This window comes from Neurospora hispaniola (assembly GCF_033458365.1).
Source record: "Neurospora hispaniola strain FGSC 10403 chromosome Unknown B0T23scaffold_3, whole genome shotgun sequence".
Lineage (NCBI taxonomy): Eukaryota > Fungi > Ascomycota > Sordariomycetes > Sordariales > Sordariaceae > Neurospora > Neurospora hispaniola.
The window spans coordinates 2,224,403-2,242,349 of NW_026944408.1; the positions used below are offsets into that span (position 1 = coordinate 2,224,403).

General features: G+C 51.2%; 4 protein-coding genes across 4 annotated transcripts; 1 reads left to right on the top strand and 3 right to left on the bottom strand.

Moving 5' to 3' along the window:
- Window positions 1–1,006: 1,006 nt before the first annotated feature.
- Window positions 1,007–2,183, bottom strand: B0T23DRAFT_313831 (Metallo-dependent phosphatase-like protein; the record flags this gene model as incomplete). The annotated part of the gene is made up of 4 exons (XM_062834762.1): window positions 1,007–1,057; window positions 1,119–1,418; window positions 1,499–1,900; window positions 2,004–2,183. The coding sequence occupies 4 exons, from the start codon at window positions 2,181–2,183 to the stop codon at window positions 1,007–1,009; spliced, it is 933 nt and encodes a 310-aa protein (XP_062694069.1).
- Window positions 2,184–7,841: 5,658 nt separating this feature from the next.
- Window positions 7,842–12,275, bottom strand: B0T23DRAFT_114051 (uncharacterized protein). Its single transcript, XM_062831914.1, has 2 exons — window positions 9,550–12,275; window positions 7,842–9,493 (listed from the first exon to the last, which is right to left on the bottom strand). The coding sequence occupies exons 1-2, from the start codon at window positions 12,063–12,065 to the stop codon at window positions 8,215–8,217; spliced, it is 3,795 nt and encodes a 1,264-aa protein (XP_062694070.1). The 5' UTR covers window positions 12,066–12,275; the 3' UTR covers window positions 7,842–8,214.
- A 1,561-nt stretch (window positions 12,276–13,836) lies between these two features.
- B0T23DRAFT_377112 (uncharacterized protein) lies at window positions 13,837–14,978 on the top strand. Its single transcript, XM_062837009.1, has one exon. The coding sequence runs from the start codon at window positions 14,175–14,177 to the stop codon at window positions 14,493–14,495; it is 321 nt and encodes a 106-aa protein (XP_062694071.1). The 5' UTR covers window positions 13,837–14,174; the 3' UTR covers window positions 14,496–14,978.
- A 30-nt stretch (window positions 14,979–15,008) lies between these two features.
- On the bottom strand, window positions 15,009–17,652 carry B0T23DRAFT_315353 (uncharacterized protein; the record flags this gene model as incomplete). The annotated part of the gene is made up of 2 exons (XM_062834854.1): window positions 15,009–17,537; window positions 17,620–17,652. The coding sequence occupies 2 exons, from the start codon at window positions 17,650–17,652 to the stop codon at window positions 15,009–15,011; spliced, it is 2,562 nt and encodes an 853-aa protein (XP_062694072.1).
- Between the last annotated feature and the right edge of the window lie 295 nt (window positions 17,653–17,947).

A 17,947-nucleotide genomic window follows, 5' to 3' on the forward strand; every position in this document is an offset into this window, starting at 1 on the left:
TTCCCCCAAAAACAAGAAAAATGGAGCCTGCCAAGACGTTCTATCATCTTCATGTTCATAACCTAGGACGCGATATCGTGCTTCTTCTCCTTGTCCTGTCCTGCCCAACGCCTCTCTCCTGCTTTTCTATCCATCCAGCGTGGCAGAATCGGGCCTGAGCGCAGAAAACCACCGCCTTTCATCCCATCCGTTTCTTCTCTGGTATCACCAAGGCGTTCCGTCTCATCCGTTTGCAAGATTCGTGGCTTTACCTCTGCGATGGTGCCCTGGCCATTTTGATCATCTTAACTACAAGAGCCTAGGTTGTGAGAGCCGTAGAAGGGTAAGGCGGAAGTGTTGTTTGACTGGGCCGATGAGCTGGTAGATTAAACCGGAGATGTGTTATGATGCTGCTGCAACGTATATACCTTTCGAAACTGAGCCGTAGATGGAAACTAGCGGAGTGGCGAAACACAGCATGCCGTAGTCAGAAAGTGCTGGAGCGGATGTAAACGGACAAATTTTCAATACACTCTCCCATGACGGAATGACATATGCCTTTGGCGAAAAGCGACACAAAACAACTAGTTTCCCCCCAAGACACACACTGCTTATCTATACCTTTCCTAGCAGGAGTAGTGACCAGACAAGAAAAAGAAAAGGTCGTTCGTTATTCATCCCCCGAGATATAAAAAGATTCCCTTTCCTTCCTACCCTCTCGAGTTGTGTGGATACCGGACGGATGGAGAGACAGGACGGGCAGACGTGGCTTTCGTTTCGTTGGCGCGGCAGGAGGGGCGAGGACCTCCCCAAAAGAAGTGGTCGGAACAGACGGCAGACGGGATGATGGCTGGGAGCCCTGGCGATCAAGAAACACGGCGGCGGTAGACAAGCTGACGGTAAGATACTCATGTTCGTTGCGGGCGGGCGAAAGTATCAGACGTTTATCGGCGGCCGAACCTAAAGGAAAACGGGTTTGTTCGTAAGAAAATTCTTTACTTGTGCTTCTTGGGGGTCTTGAATTGCTTCATCTAAGACTGGGAACGTACTTCTGTTTCTTCTCTGCGGGCTTGAGAATCTGCAAAGGGGGTTAGCAAGAGTGCAAGGGTCTCGGAGCTTGCCAAAGTCAGAAAACATACCTGGAAAGAGCAGAGCAAACTTTCGTCGACGCTCATCATAGCACCAGCGTTGTCGAATTCGCCGCAGTAGTTGGGGGCACTAAACAAAGTAACGAGCTGGCGCTTCGAGAAGAACTCATATCCGTCCTCAACAACCTGGTGAGCACGGCAGATCAGATCCATGTCGTGTTTTTGGAGGAAGCGAGAAACGACATCCGGGCCGAATGTGAAGGAAACACCACGATCGTTTTCGCTCCAACCAGTAATGTCCTTATCGGGATCCGACCACAAGAGATCGCAAAGAAGACCGCAGTCAGGAATCTGGCGCTATTGTTAGTGTCTCATGTTACGGCAACCAGCCTGAGCAAACGGAAAGCCCGGGCATGAATGGTGTAACGTACGTCAGTTGGTCGCATGACTCGGCGGATCTGCTCCATTGAGTTAAGATCCGGGCTCAAACCACCGTGCATAGTGAAAATCTTCTCGTCGATAATGGCAGCGATCGGTAGGCAGTTGAAGCAGTCGGTGAAGGTCTTCCAAAGCTTGATGTTGTACCTCCGCTTGCACTCGTCGTAAAAACCATAGATACGGTTGATGGACGCGCACTCGTGGTTGCCACGAAGGATGAAGAAGTTCTCGGGGTACTTGATCTTGTAGGCGAGGAGCAGGCAGATGGTCTCCAGGGACTGCTTGCCACGATCGACGTAATCACCTAGGAAGAGGTAGTTGGCCTCAGGAGGGAAGCCACCGTACTCGAAGAGGCGGAGGAGATCATAGTATTGACCGTGGATATCGCCGCAAATCTAGGGAGGTGGGGCACGACGTCAGCTATGAACACTGCCGAAGGGGCAGTATGGCGCATGCCGAGGCTATGTAAAGGGAGAATAGAAAGAGCACAATGCTTACCTTGATAGGAGCCTCGAGCTCAAGCAGGATGGGCTGGGAAATGAAGATTTCACGGGCCTTGGTGCAGAGATAGCGAATCTCGGCTTCCAGCAGCTGCACCTGCTTACCAGGCCGACTGCCCCGCACCTCCAAGAGGCGGTCGATTATAGAGTCGAGGTCGACTTCGGTATGGTCCGCCATTGCAAAATCCTCACCAATCGGAGAGATACCGCGCACAGGTTTTCGAAGTCACGGTAACGACCGACAAACCCCAGCTAGTCGGATGGGACGGGTCTAAAAGAGCGGCACGCGTAAGGAGTAGGAAACTGGGGTAGATGCACTTCTGCAAAGCTAAACGACTAATTCAAGACGTTAGACATTGCCAATGACGACGCAAATTCTGATTGGGGTTTGCCGCACGCGATCGCGATGACGGGAAAATGAAGGAGGAGCGACGGCTGGGCAGAGACTGGGAAGCCGCAATGTAACGGCAGTTGATCAACTTACGCTCAGAAGCGATCCCAGCAAGAAGCGATTGTTGGGGGTTTTTGGAGAGGCGAACGCGTTCTCCTTGGGAATACAGCAAGCGGTGATTTTTTTTTTGTGTTTTTTTTTCTGGAGATAGGTATTCTTTCGGATACCGAATGTTGTGCTTTGGTTTTAGTAAATCGTCACTGGGTTTGGCGGAGGTGCGGACGGTCTAGAGCAAGCGCAAGCAAATCTAGCGCAGCGTCGTCGGAATTGCGAAGAAATCGGTCCGGTAGTACGCGGCGACAAGAGGGTTAGCAATGATGGAAAAAGGAGACGGGTCCAGAAGTCTCTGATCGTCCTTTGTGAGGTAACGTGGTTTTTTTTTTTTTTTTTTTTGTCGCGCGGACGGGGCTGGGGCAAAACGCCGTGTCGTCGTCGAAAATCTGGGTCGAAAAGGTCGGATGTAGAAGGGGAGTTCAAGTAGTCCTGAGACTGCGGGAGAGGCTGTCACTGCCACTGCCAAAACCACGGTCGGGAAAAACTGGTCGATGGACTGCCCGGGAGAGTGCAAAGTGCTGCAGCGAGGTGCAGTGCAGAGCGCTGGGCCGGTCGGAGGGTCGCTGGAACAAGCTGCGTCTAATTGAGCGACGGAGGCCAGAAGACGAGATACCGCGAGATGATGCCTATGATAATAGGACTTTTATCGCCAGGGTGGGGTTGAAAATGCGCGTTCTTTGTGGTTAAAGACGTCGCCCTGTTTTGGTTGGGATAGAAAGCGTCGGGAGAAAAAATCAACGTCGGTGGTGGTTGCTTAGAGACTTTTGGGAGGAGACGGACGAGCGCAGACGCTTCCACTTGGGCTGCCCGCTGGCTGGGGGGTCCGGCCGGGCGATGGGCTAGGTAGAGGTAGGTAGAGAAGACTGGCGACTGGACTGGACGGGGACGCAGAGAAGGGATTGGGCTACTGGGCCGATGGAGCAGCAAGATTTACACGCACGCAACGCAACTAATGAAATGCACAGGGCTTCCAGACTACTAGCAGTGGAGAGCAGTAGAGGTAGGCAGGCAGGCAGGCAGGCAGGTCCAGGTCCAGGTCCGCGTTCTTTCAAGCCCAGGTCAGGTCACCTCAGTGCCTGCCAGTCAGGTTATCGTGACAACCCACAACACAGGCGTCCGGTCGGGTCGGGTTTCGGTGCAGTTGTGATCTTGTCCGCCGACTGGGCTCTCATCCACATCGATGGAATGAACAGGACAGCGCACTCAGTGACATGGAACGAAAAAACTCGAAACATCCGACGCGATGGCAGGCAAGAACAACCCTCAACTTTAACTAAAACATACCTACGGCTGAAAGGACCCAAACAAGGACAGGCTCAGATTGAGTGAGCTAGGTTATGGTAGGTAGTTGGTACCTAGGTTACCAGGTAGGTAAGCGTGGTAGGTTTCGCGCCCGCTCTGAATCTCCGTCAGATCCTGGCCGAGCCCTCGTGCCCTTTCCAGTTGCAGTGAAGCGGCCCTTCCAACTTGGCTCGAGAAAAATTGCATGCACTCGCCTCTGGGGAAGCAGGTGTGATGATAGGTCGGTCCATGTTGCTCACTAACGCGACTGGGTAGGAGCTGCGCTGCCTTCCCCCGCAACTGCGAGCACTTTTGTTAGCAAGAGTCCCGAACACCGGACCCTCCTTGGCAGGTCTAGGCCTGGGATTGGCTCGCCTAAAAGCCGCTCGCGATCCCGTTGGTGGATGTCGCCTGGAACTTCCATCTCTCCCAACCCTCCAACTTCCCCCTCCCTGTGTAGAGATAGTGGACTGTGAGTGTGACACCTTACCTGGTATGTACACGGTAACAGCAAAGACGGGAATGCCTTCTTGGTCGCCTTGTTGTTACTTTGCACTGGTATTCCGGCTTTGTCCTCTTTGCTCGTTTCCCCCCACCATCAGCATCAGGTTCCGCAAACGCAAAGATAGGCAGGGCAGCCTGGCTCCATGGCCTACCTAGATCAGGCACAAGCACCCGGTATGCATGATTACAACAGCTCGAAGCGAAGGAGTCTCAGTCAGGCTGTCGAGAATCTTGGGCATCTTGGGGATCTAGGTAGTCCTCTGCGGTCATAGGTGATGCTTAGCTGCATATCAAACCCTGAGGTTCTGGTAACTCAAGAATGCCAGTTTCCGTCAAAAAGGAAGCCCTTTGGCAAAATTACCGGGTTGCTAGAATTCGGTACCTTGTCCATGCAGACTAGTGTCAACATGACTGACTTTCTTTGAACCACCATCGCCACACCACCAAGGAGAAAGAAATTCTGATAGGTCCAAGTCGGCTAAGATCTTGATCGGTCACGGTAATGCTCAGACTTGTCTGCGATATGATGAGAAGAGACTCGGCCATCACAACAACATCAGAGCAATGGAAACTCCGACCTTTTATCCCTTGAAGTGGTGGTTGGTCGCTTTGGGCTATCGCCATGACGAGACATAGCAATATATCACACACACAAAACCAACAACTAGGCGCCACTATGTCTGAACCCATATCTTTGGTAACTTTCGGTTTACACCTATCTCGGGGCCAACGGCGCCTGAACTAAGACCTGGACCTGGAGAACTTAAGAATAAATGTTTCAGCAATGTGTCGAGGTCTCCCTTGTCACTTTCACCTCATTGCCGTTCTCCTCGACTTTCCGGGTCACAACTCCGTTTCGTCAGATGGGACGGCTCCTGATTTGCTCGGACAGGTCTCCCTTCAAAACAACGATCCTCACGATCCTTGCTATGTTTGGGCATTCGTTCAGCCCCGAGTCTTTCAAAACCGAACGCCTTTCAACGGCTGGCTTCCCGAAGTCTTCCAACCGCAGCTCATCATCCAAAGTGCATAGTCTGCCCCACCAGACATTTTCAATTTGATGACCTTGTACATATCGTCAAACACAGCATCCCTCGTCCGCTTCTGGAATCCAAGAGACGCGAGGCTCGAACTGCAGCAGCTCCTCAAGTGTCCAATGCTGTTCTGCTGCTACAGCGAGGATCGACTATGTGCCTTGCCATCGAGCCCGAATCAATGGGGGTCACCCAAGCTCGATTTTCTTTTGCTTTGTCACCCCGTCAACACCTTTCCCCTCTAATAATTACCGGTCAAGACTAGGCACTGCATCCAAACGACTTGGCCGGAAGAGCTCTTTTGTCGTTCGTGTTGCCCCTCCAAGGCCTAGACTGCCCAGAGTAGCATGACTTTGTTTGGGTTACCACGGAAGGCGGGGCAGCCCCTCCATTAGGCGCCCCCCCCCCCCCCCCCCCCTTCTCCCTCCACAACACCCATCCCCCCTTCTACAGCTCGAGTCCCCTCCTCCGCAATCAAGCAGTGTATGGAGCGCGCCCTCCCCCCCCCTTCTCCCTCCCCCCCTCCTTTGCAAAGCCCCTCCACGTATCTCCAGCTGAACCATGACTGCACCGGGTTCTGTTGATAAGCAAATAAAATATAATATAAAAACGGTTCAAAAAGGGACGCTGGTCCTACCACCCGGCCTTTGGACTCGATTCCATGCCCCTCCATCCTATGCTGTCATTGTACGCAAGTTCCAATTTCCATTTGTCCAAATTTATTTTGTTTCACTGCTCATCGCCCGTTGAATATCATTATCTCTTGTGATCCATTATGTATGGCTATCTGTTCATCTTTCCCAATGCTCGATACATTTCTTGCAGAAGGTAACTTTTTCTTTTCTTTTCCTTTAGCTTGATATGACGGAATGGATCACGATTTCCAACTAGCTACAATCAAGCCAACGTCCATCCTGTTTCTTTGACGTACCGACCGAGCGTATTATTGCGGGCTGTCAACGACGGGGGAAACCTGTTACAGAGTATGGTTATAAATATGCATCCAGGGTTCATCCTCTTCTCCCTCCCTCGCCTACCCCAACTTTTACGAAACGATCTTCGTCCCTTCCATCCCACCGCATCCTCGCTTCCCTATCCCATTCATCCATCCTTCATGCTCTTATATGTCATGGGTCCACCTCAGTGACACTGAGAGACTGCAAGCCATACATACCTCTACCTACCTTACACTTACTGCACATACCCTGATCCGCGCGGCAGAGCGGAGAGCAATCATGATGGGATCAAATCATCGGAACGGATGAGGAAGCCAAGATCTCTCATATGTCCATGTATATACGTAGTGTAAGTAAAGCAAGCATGGAAGATGAGACTCGGCTTGCTCGGCAGAGAAACAGAAAGAAGAAGAAACAAAAAAGGAAGAAAGCAAGAAACGCAACAATACCAGCTCCCGATAATACGGAGAGATAGTGTAGGAAGACCACCAGCCTGACATCACTTTCACTCGTGGTGTGGGAACAAATTGAAACTACGAAGATCAATTTGACAGATCAGATTGGTTCAGCCTGCCTGGCTGCAACGGAAAACAAAGTAAATCTAATTTGTTTGGGCTGGGTTGAGCGAGTCCATCTACCTACTTAGCTAGGTCGGCATCTCAACAAGGTGTCTGCATATAGTGAGTGACATATAGTGACAGTAATACATCCAAGAACCTGATGCTGATAGTTCGACACGTGGGAGGCAGAGACTAGAAAGAGGTATGTCATGATACCTGCGCAATTCCGTGAGAAGACAATGGAAGGGCATGACGATAAAGGCTATTGGGGGAATATGTACCTGTGGACCGATGGTTTGCTTTCTCAACAATGAGTACACCTGTACTCTGGGGTAAAGGAAGGAGGAAGTCTTTCTTCAGCAATACAAGTTACACAGCGTTCGCAAGTATGAAGGGAACATAGACGTGAGAATTTTTTTTTTCTTTCTTTACTTTAGCCCATTAATTGATGATTTTGGAACCGAGAATCTATCTACAACGCGAACAAGCTCCCAGGTGGTCAGGAAAACGATGTGGTCCATGTATATCTGACTTGAGTTTGTCCATTGACGCTGTTGCTCATGTCCAAAATATGATGCTGAAGGTATGTTTGATTTGGATATGTGGAGAAGTAAGGGACCGCAGTCAAGGTCAACTCTAATACCTAATATACCACTTACTACCGTAATAGCAGGCAAGAAGTCCCATTCAGAAGGGGGGAAAAAGGAGAAAAGAGAAAACCAGATATCATGAATATCTGTTTCACGCCTCTTCGCCTGTTCGGTTATCATATCAAGAACATTGATCCGACCCCTTTGCCCTCCACGTCTACTCCTAACCCATCCCATATCACCCATTCCGTTCCGTTTGGCTACATAAAACTCGAGATGTGAAACAAAACTGGTATAAAAGAAACCTGCCAGAAAACAAAAAAAAGAAAAAAAAAAAAAGAAAAAAAAAAAAAGAAAAAAAAAAAAGGAGCTTCTCACGTAGCAAAGCCCGGTAAAGAGGCAGGCAATACAAGACAATAAGGAAGAGAAGGCGATTGCTGGGCTAAAAAAATGTAAACGCCCTCAACAAAACGCGCCACGCCGACGCAGAGATGGTTGAAGTATCCATACACAATACCATGATGCACCTCCAACAAACAGAAGAAAGCAAACACAAGAAATAAAAAGGAAACCAAGGAACACGCACTTACCTTGCTCGGAGGTGGGGAGCACTTAGAGGTAGGTTATGCGCGAGGAGATGAGAGATGAAAAAAAAAAAAAATCGAAGAAAAGAATATTTTCCGAATTAAACATGGGAAGAAAAAGACACGACACATAAGTGGAACCCAGCTCCATCCATTTACTTCATAAACGCTGGCTCGCCATCTCATGTCATGTCATCACCTCCTCCTGGCACTCGATCTAACACCTTTCCTAGCCATCGCTGGGTTTGCCCTCTCTCTTCTCCTCGTTACTGGCGGCGCTGATAATGTGGCAGTAGCATTCGCAACAGCAGCAGTAACAACAGCGGCAGTAACATCCTTACTGCTGCTGGCGCCGCCCTCTACTGCTATTTCCGCAGTTACTAGCGGAACAGGGACACGGTTAGGAGACGTCGCCGTAATGGTATCTGCCTCATCGACATCAAACTCAAGGTCCTTGAGGGCCTCGTCGTCCATATCCGTCAACTCCTCACTTAGACTTCGCACCGCCTCTCTGCCAGGCCACTGTTCTTCGATGACTGATGTACCTTCGATTTGGAAGCCGTGGAGGTAGGTGGGCACGCCACCCTCTGTGAGGATGTTGGTGGTCGGGTCGCGGCCGAAGCTTCCATTCGACTGAGGTGGTGTGAGAGGCCCAGACTGTTGAGGGTGCGATAGCTGGGGAACATTGGCGCGGTCGGGACCTTCGCCGGGTAAAGAGGGCGGAGTGCCGGAGTCTTTGGTGGGTCCATCAGGCAGCTGAAGCTGTTGGGAGTCTTCCTTGTGATTTTCCTTCTCTTCTTCGCCAGCGACTGACTGGCTTGTTGATAGTGTGTTATTAGATTTTGGTGCAGCGTCGACCTCTGATGTGTTTACCTCTATGCTGCCCACACCCGCCTTCTGTTGGGAGGTATCGACGTTCATCTCATCCGGTCCACCGTTGGAATTGACGTTAGCGTCCTCTTTACCGTCCCCGTCTTCGTCACCCTCCCCATCTGCTTCGCCGTCGCTCTGATCGGCGACGATGATCTGGCCGCCCTCTTCTGGAGCATCAGCCATTTCAATGTCCTCAGCCGCGACACCGTCATGGCTGGACACAGTGATTGTGGGTTGCCTGACTTCCAGGCTTGCATCGAGCATGCCTTCTAGTTCTTGATGGAGAGCATCGTAGGGTTTGCTGCAGATATCCGCCTCTGCTTGCAATGCTGCTTCAAGATATGGCTGAACTTGCCTCAATATCCTCTTGCCCATCTGCTTGCATTTCTTCACTTCAGCATTAGCGCCGGGTTTCGTCGGTGAAGCATACGATGGTTCGACAATTTGGTCTAAACCAGCATGCGGGTTCATTGCAGAGTTGATCTCGGCACTAATGACTTGGCAGAGATCGTGGGTGAACTGCAAGGTTGTCGTGTAGTAGCGCTTCTCCATCTTGTCCTGCAACTCGGACAAGCCCTTCGCAAAGACGTCCCTATCTGACCTATTCCCGTTAGCACAAGGTTGTTCGTGACAAGAGTGGCGGTTCAAGAGACGTACTGGATGGCCTTCTGGAGAGCCGGTATCAGCATCTCATAGACTGGGAAATAGCAGCTGTCCACGAAATCGCGTTCCATCTCGGCAGCTTCAAGCTTGCTAGCCTCGCGCTGCACGATCTCTTCTGACAGGGCCTTGAGGTGTTCAAGGTCTTTCAATAATGTTCGCGCAAACTCAATTCTTCTAGCCAACCGTGTCTTGCCCGATGGTCCCATAGCTGCGAAGTTCCGCCTCGTCAACTCCATGGATGAGAATGTCTCCATCTGGAGCTGGAGACGTTTCAGAAGAGCAGCACCCCTACGGGCTTCACGCTTAAGAGTCCAATAACGACATGCTTCGGCAACAAAGTCCTTCCTCTTCAGGATAGGGAAGCGTGCTAGAGCGCTTTCCACCAGATCGTAGACAGCCTGTGGGATGATTGGCGCTCCTGATGGCAGCTTCCATATAGGCTTTCCTGGATGGCCGTTCTTGGTTTCCCCTAGGACAGCAGAAACCTTGGCTCCCGTCATCTGGGATTCGTCAGGAGGGTGCTCGGTAATGGCGTGCCGGTGGGTAGCTGCCAATTGCAGGGCTGAAGCTTGACTATCGGCCCAGATGCGGCCCTTCATGGCGCGTTTATAAAAGCGCTTAGCATCTTTTGTCGCCTGAACCACATCGTTCTCCTTCGCGTAGTCCTGCGGACAGTGTTTGTCGCAGTATGCTTTGAGTGGTAGACCGCCTTCCAACACTGCAAGAGCACCCTGGCTGTTCTTCATCTTCAGATATAGCCGACTTCGTCTAGCGCATGTGACGTGGAAAGCCTGAAAGCAGTTTTTGTTAGAGCACTGGATGCAGGCTCCCATCTTCTGATTGCAAATGTAGCACACGAGTTTCCACCTGTTCTTGGGGACCTTTTCCACTTCCATCACCGGCTCCATGAAGGTGTGATTCCCAAGTGACACTTCTGGAATCCACATGGCACACAGGAGATGTGCCCATTTTGACGAGTTTGTCTGCTTGAATGCACCGTCGGTATTTGGACAGAAGATGCAGGTTGGGACACCACGCCCAATAAGCTGGCATTTTCGACATAGCCACTGGCCCTCTGGAATAAAAGGTACACCGTAGCACTCTTGGTGTACTGCAAGATCGCAGCCATCGCAAAAGACAATGGCATTGGTGTTTTCGCAATCCCCATCATCGCAAATGGCGCACTTGCTATCCTGCTCCTCGCCGGTCTGCGGTTCGCCGTTGACTGCCGCTGCTGAGCTCGACCTTGGCCTATGAGTCTGTGGTGGTTTCGGGTTTGGCTTTGGTATCCTCTTCTCTAGCGCATGCCACTCTTTCTCGATCTTTGTTATTGTGATTTCGAATATTTCGCGGGTTATAGTGTCGAGGTTGGAGTCCTTGCGGCGCCTGTTGAGTGTCTCAAGCCACATATCATCTTGCTCATCCATGTCATATTCGACCCTGCCCACAGCCCCCGCCGAATTGTGTGCAGAATCACTATTTGCTTGTGTCATGGTCGAAGGATCGATGTCTTCCTCGACGTTCGCATCCGTGGCCTTGATGAGTTTCCGATCCTGCCGAATGAAGTTGTCGCTCTCCTGATAGCCCACATTGGACATGGATTTGTCGACATATCGTGCTTGCCCAAAAGTCTTGCTCTCGAATAGGGCTATTCGGTCGGTTTTTCGGTATGATGGCTGCTTGAGGTCCAAACGCTCTTTTGGCGTCTGGTTGTGGATCGGAAGAACTTTGGGTGTTTTTGGTGTGATACCAAAGTCCAGCGGACGGTTTGCATAGATAGAAGACGATTCTCTCGTGGGTCGTAGTGGTCTACGCCTACTAGGTGTATCTGTGACCGAACCAACAAGTAGAGACCTATCCTGCCCACTAGGCGTTGCTGCATTAGGTGCGTCCGTTGACACCATGTTGTTGTTGGTGCTCTTCGTAGGAGTAGTGGCGCCATTATCTTGGCCACCTAGTTGATGATGTTGTTGTTGTTGTGGTTGTTGTTGGACAGCAGGTGTATGAGGTGCCTCCCTCAAGATACCGTCTACTTCGTCGGCTTGAAAGATCATAAATGTCCCCTCGATATCCAGGTTTGGGTGAAACTCTTCCCACCCACGCTCCTCTCGGGGCTTGTAGCCTTCGCTCTGAACAACGGCCGCCACCACGGCGGCAGCCGAACTGTATTGCATATCGTCGAGTTTATCGCGGTTCACGGCGGTCCGTATCCTTGTACTTCGCTCTCGTTTCGGGAAAACGCTTGGGGAGACACGGGCGGCGGATGTTCGTATTCTTGATGCGGAGCCCGATGGCTCGGCCGGGGTTTCGACACCATCTTCATCAATAAAACGTCCGCCACCGCCGGGCCCACCAGGCACGTATCGTCTCTTCTTTAAAGGTGGCTCGGTTGCCGGGGCGCCTGAGGCGTGTCTCTTGCCGCGGGAGGCGGTCGCAGAACCTCCGGCCCTTGAACGAGCCTTGGGCCGACTCTGAGGTCGCCGACGCGGGGTCGATGGCACCGGCGCCATGGCTGCTTGATGGATGAAGCAATAAAGCTGATGGACGAGTCGAAGGTGACGGATAAGTGATGGGTAGGCGGTGGTCAAAGGGGGATCACCGCGTTGGAGATGGTGGCTGAGGAATCACTCGAGAGGGTCGGCGGTTCGGCTCGATCATTGGTGGAGGAAGCGTAGATATGCGACCGCGGGCTAGAAGGCAAGAAGAAGCGGGTGTGCGATGGTCAACGATGCGGGAAGCGTGAGGGAGCCCGGTAGGCCTGAAGACGTGACGTTCTCGAAAACGCGAGGCTCGAGTGATGGCTAGCCAATCAGCATGCCGCGGTTAAGGGCAAGAAAGATGGCCCACTGGCTATCCGCTTACGTAACGACAGCCGCACGCATTTCACGGGCCCCAAAATCGACAAGAACAAGGGGTTCCAGGGGTTGGGAGGGGCTTACATACCGCTCGTTTCGGCCTAGCCCTTTGAGCTAAATTCCGTGTTGCAGCTTGCGTGCGTGGATCATCTTCACTTCAGTCACCAAACGGTTTTGCACATTTCGATCCCTAATCCCAGCCACCCTCGAAGATCCCCCAGAACTCAACTTTAAGCTTTGGCAAATTAAACCACCACAAGATACCTGTAGTGCACAGTTACAGTTTTAGTGGCAGACCCTTTTGTTTGGCGAACGTCGTTATGCTTCAAAACAACTGTTTCCATCACAGGGAGGAGGCGGGATGAAGGAAAGGGCTGACACCAACAGCAGAACTTGGGCAGTTGGGTATGCGCATTCGCACGCTGGATCCGGCGAGCTTTGAGATGAGTTTCAGCTCTTTGTTTCTTTCCTGTGTGTTCTCCAGAGAAATCCATACATAGAGCTACCTCTAGTTTGGCAAAAGATCAGATTGTCGTCACAGAAACCGACCACCTTCATCATGATCCTTCCCTAGGTCAACGCAGAGAACGGCCAGCGCACAATGTCCAAATTTACTGTTAAACCATGATGTAATTCTTCCACAGAGATGCAATTTTCGTGCGTGGTGGTATTGATTAGTTGCACTGTCTTGGCAAGTCGGAGTCCCCCACTCACCTTTCCCACGACCCACGGTCGGCCCCTTGGCCCCCATCCGTTCATGCTTTTTTTTCGAATTGACCATTTATTTACCTAGCCTTGCCACCTCATCAGCAGTGGGAAAGTATCATCAAGAGGGAAAAAAAACAAAGAATCCTCCCAACTATGTAACATTCGCGCACGTAACGCATGATCCCGCATGCGCTCGACGTCTGATTGGCCTTCCTCCTCATCGGATCCGAGCCAGAACCTCCGGCAGACATTCCGAAAATAACACAGCAAGGATCATGGCCAATTGGTTTCAATATCCATTCTGCTGTCCGTCACTTCGTTTGTGCTCAATTGAGGCTTGGTGAACCGGTCTTTGTAGGAACGTGTGCTTCCAACCACGGCAGGAGCCGGCTACATTGACAACAGGATACCATGATTTACCAAAAAAAAAAAAAAAAAAAAAAAACTAGTAGTCGAGATACAGCATTCTCCTGTCATGGAATGATTGACTGACCCAGCAGAGAGAATTACCGAGGGGATCGACAAGGACACTATCTCGCGTTTAAGCTTAAAAACAAAAGAAGAAAAAATTTAAACCTAAATCCCCGTCGAACCCATCCGATCCGTTCGCTCGGATCCGTTGCCGAGAATGCATAAGAGATCCACCGTTCACGATCATGAAAATCCTGGTTCTAGAATTTCGCGAGCTTATGATTTCCCTCTTTTGGGCGTTATCGCGGGCAGCACCGTGTTATTTGCCATTGTTCTAAGATAAGAAACATCGTAGTATTCGAACCCTCATACTCTAGGCTGGATGATATCCGCAATGGCAACCAAATAGCTCGTCAATTTGAACTGCTACAAACTGCAACCCTGAGCGTCCGCACAAATTCTCCCCTTCTGCAACATCAATTCGAGGCGTACAATGCAAAGAACTGAAGCAGATGCAACAGCCATCAGATAAAGAAGACGCGGATATGAATTTTCAGGGAAACCCAATTTGTGAGAAACCAGTATGCCTAATGTCTCGCTTCTTGCCGTACTCTGCAATGCTTTTTTTTTTTAAATCTCTCTCAAATGCCCTCGAAAATAACGCCAATCATCATCATCATCTTCTTCTTCTTCATCACCATCGTCATCGAACCACCCTCGTGCGTGATACCTAATAATAACAAGATAAGACACGCCAGTAAGGGAGGAAATCAATCAATTCCACCCAAGCTTCCACCCATCATCATCGTCATCATCATCATCATGCCTCAGTTCTTGGACTGTCAAAAGGATTCGCAATGCCTCCCACCATTCATTCTGTCTTTACTCTTTCAAACTTCAATGCTGCCACCGGCTAGCCATCTGTTACTGAAACTCGTCCGAATAACGGGAAAAACGAAAGGGTGACCAAATCATGTCCACAAATGGACGAGATCTATAGGCCGTGTGGATATCAATGCCGATCGATCAAGAAGCATCAAACTTCCACCTTCCAAAAAACAAGATCTTCCAACAGGTCCAAGATGCAACAGCTCCAGCACACACACACAAAAAAAACAAAAAAACGGGCATAGCTGAAAAGAACACACAGGAAGAATGGCAGATAGGTGTGGCGGGTTAGGTTATACAATCATATTTCTCCCGCTTCCTTCAACGCCCTCCCATTCCAAAACGCCAATACGCTATGCTTATAGGATATCTCTTTTCTTGCGTAATGTAAATGCAAACCAGCCCAGTCCAATCCTACACAAGTGCTTGAAGGGTTTGGAGGAAGGAATGCGTAGAGGTAGCGAGTAGGTATCGTAGCATCGTCCAGCGAACAGCTTACAACTTATACAACGCTCCAAAAGTCAAAACATGCCTTTTTTTTTTTTTTTTTTTTTCTTTTTTACAAGCCTGGGGGTATATCATAATAAGACTTCATCCAAGTGTCCGACCACTATGGATCGCCTGCACGGATGCGGCTCTAGGAGCTGTCGGGTCCGCAAGTAAGGGAGAGGGAGCACCAAAGTTGCCCTCGCGGTAGTTGGGTGGAAGCGAAGTAGGATCCCATCCTTCCTCATTGAGTGCACTCAGATAGCGGCTCCCCACTTTGTCACGAAGCGACTCGATCTTCCGACGGTACAGTTCGCCGTCGACATCCCAGTGGCCATTATCCCTCCACGACTGAGACTCGGATGAGCTCTTGTGGGAGGGATAAAGGGGAGTTATGCTGGGAATGACGGTGGATTCAATCCTGGGAATATCGGCGGGTGCTCGAGCGTCGGGCAAAGGGCTAGCCGCAAGTGTCTCTTGAGGAGCATGGATCTCGGTGGGTTGTGAAATACGATAATGTTCGTTATGACCCGAAGCCGCTCTCTCGCCAGGTCTACTGCGATCGTCGACCAGAGTCACAGGAGCAGGCGTCTCGTTAGTAGCGAGATCCACAATACGTCGTTTGGGTGCTTTCCGACGGCGCGTAGACGCAGTGTTGAGTTCGCTTGTTGTGCTTTTGGGCATGGGCCTCTCCTTCCTAAGGACAGCCGGTTCTCTTGGGGGCGGCTCGTATACAAATGTAGGCTTGCTGACATCCACCGCAGGCAATTCCTGGGGTGGGGGCTTGATGACGGGGACAGCCGGTAGCTCTGCCGCCCTTTCATGAAGATACCGCCTCTCTGAGTAGCTGGGCCCTGACCCGTCGATAGTGATGTCTTCGGTATATCCCGGTGTTTGACGGAACAGGTTGAAGATGGTAATGCGGTAGTCACGGTGGATTCGCGTAAAAGGATTGCCCTCCACGTAGATTTCCCGGAGTTCGGGGATACCAGTCAGACGTGCCAACTCCATAGGATCGGTAATTTGATTGTCCCTCAAGTCCAGTCTTTCCAAGGGGTAGAGCTTCTCAATGCCCACAATCGATGTCAAGCGGTTGGCGCGGAGATTGAGGGCTGTGATAGCGGGAAGAGGACACCGAATAAGCGAATGGAGCGAGTCGATCATGCAATGAGCCAGGTTCAGGGCGCGGAGGGCTGTTAGAGTTACAAGGCTGTCGGGGATCTGGGTAAACAAGTTCGCCGACAGGTCGAGAGAATGGAGAGAATTCGCAAGTGGGGCCAGACTGGCCGCCGGGATGGAGGTAAGGGAGTTGTCTGCGAGGCTCAAATGCTTGAGGAAACGCCACTTGGAGGGAGGAAGTGTTCCCATGGCGAGCAAGTTGGAAGAACTTCCACGAGAATTATACCAGGAGTCCGAGAGGCTCGAGTGTGAGCTTCCAGACCCGGATCGACGAATCTTGTGACTTCCCCGGACGTTGCTTGAGCCATTCCTAGAGCTGGTAGGCCGGCGCGGGGAGTGACTTCGTGGTCGCCCGTCTTTTGCCGGTGTCCTTGACTCATCGCTGTCCACCCTTACGACAGACGGCCGCCTGTGGTTGTGCAAAGCCGCCCCGAACTGGTCAGGCCCAGATTCGCTGTTGAGAGAGCCAACTGGTATTTCAGTGTTGGACGTCCTCGCATCTGGAGAACTAGGTGGGGAATTCGACTTCTGCGCCGCCTGCGGGATTGTGGGACTTCTCCGAGGACTTGGTGCAGCCCAAGGACCGGTTGGGGATGACTGCGCTTTTGACGAGCGACGACGTCTCTTATCCATATCATCCAAAACGATGTCGATCAGGACATCTGCAGGGTCATCGAGACTGGCGCGCTTGAGCGTGAGAGAGCGAAGCTGCTCGGCAAGCCGGTCCCAACCAAAAAATTGCCTGAAGTCTGTATCACTGACTTCAAGGGCCTGGACGTTCTTGAAGACATAAAGAGGGACGGCCGAGTCGAAAGGAAATTCTTCGTATCCTTTGATCAAACGCGCGCGGAAGTCGGGGGCAAGTCGTAGGCAAGGGATCTTGGTGAAAGCAGAGTACAAGTACTTGAGGTCAGCCTCGATGGCAGCCTTCTGCTTCTCGGAACGAGCGGCAGATATGCTAGAACCGATTCCAAAACTCGACCATAGAGCAGACATGCCCGACATAACACTCCTGATGCTGGAAACAGAGTGGATTGAGCCAACGTCGGAGCCACGGCTTTTACACCGTTGCGTTTGGCTAAGGAAGGATACATAATTTCCCGAATTCCGGTTATCGTGCAGATTCTCCAGGCGAACCTTCATGGGGCCGACAGGAATAGCCAGCTCTTGGAATCGGGAAAGTAGATAAAACAGGTGATGGGCGGTAAGAGCCAGTTTTGCCGACTTTACGTTGTGGGATGTGAAGTTCAAGGAACCTAGGGATAGAGCTGCAGCTAATGTGCTCGAAGGCGATGAAGACGTCGAGGGTCGCTCTGGAAGAGAAGAGGCCGTGGGAGCCGAGGTGGAGAGCACCGAAACGCTCTGTGAAGATGCATGGCGAGGAGTGTTTTGTCTCCTAAACTGTAGCGCATTGGCGAGGGCCTTTTCATGGGTCCGCACGAAGCTCGCCAGTTGCTAGAAGCCAACATGGATGATTAGCCTAATGGTCCTCTTGAAGCGCAACTGCATTGCAGTAATGACCATAGAATCGTCGTACCTTGATGAAAAACTCCCCGTCTTCCGAATCCATATTTAGCATTCAATATGCATAACGGGTTGGGGCGTTGTAGGTAGAGAGGTGCGTTTCCCGGACGAGGACAGCAGGGGAAAAGGTGTCTAGATAGCACGATGTCGGCGCTGGGAAGAGTTTATGTGCAGCTCGGACTCGGAAGGCTACGCGTGTGATCGTGCGGTCTGTAGAGTTTGCGGGAGTTTGTCGTGGCGAATGTCGGACAGCAGTCGGTCTGCGTAATGTCATATGTTAGTTAGTCGAGCCGTCACCTCGCACAGGCACAGACGCCTCGTTCTTTCGGCAAGCCCTTCTT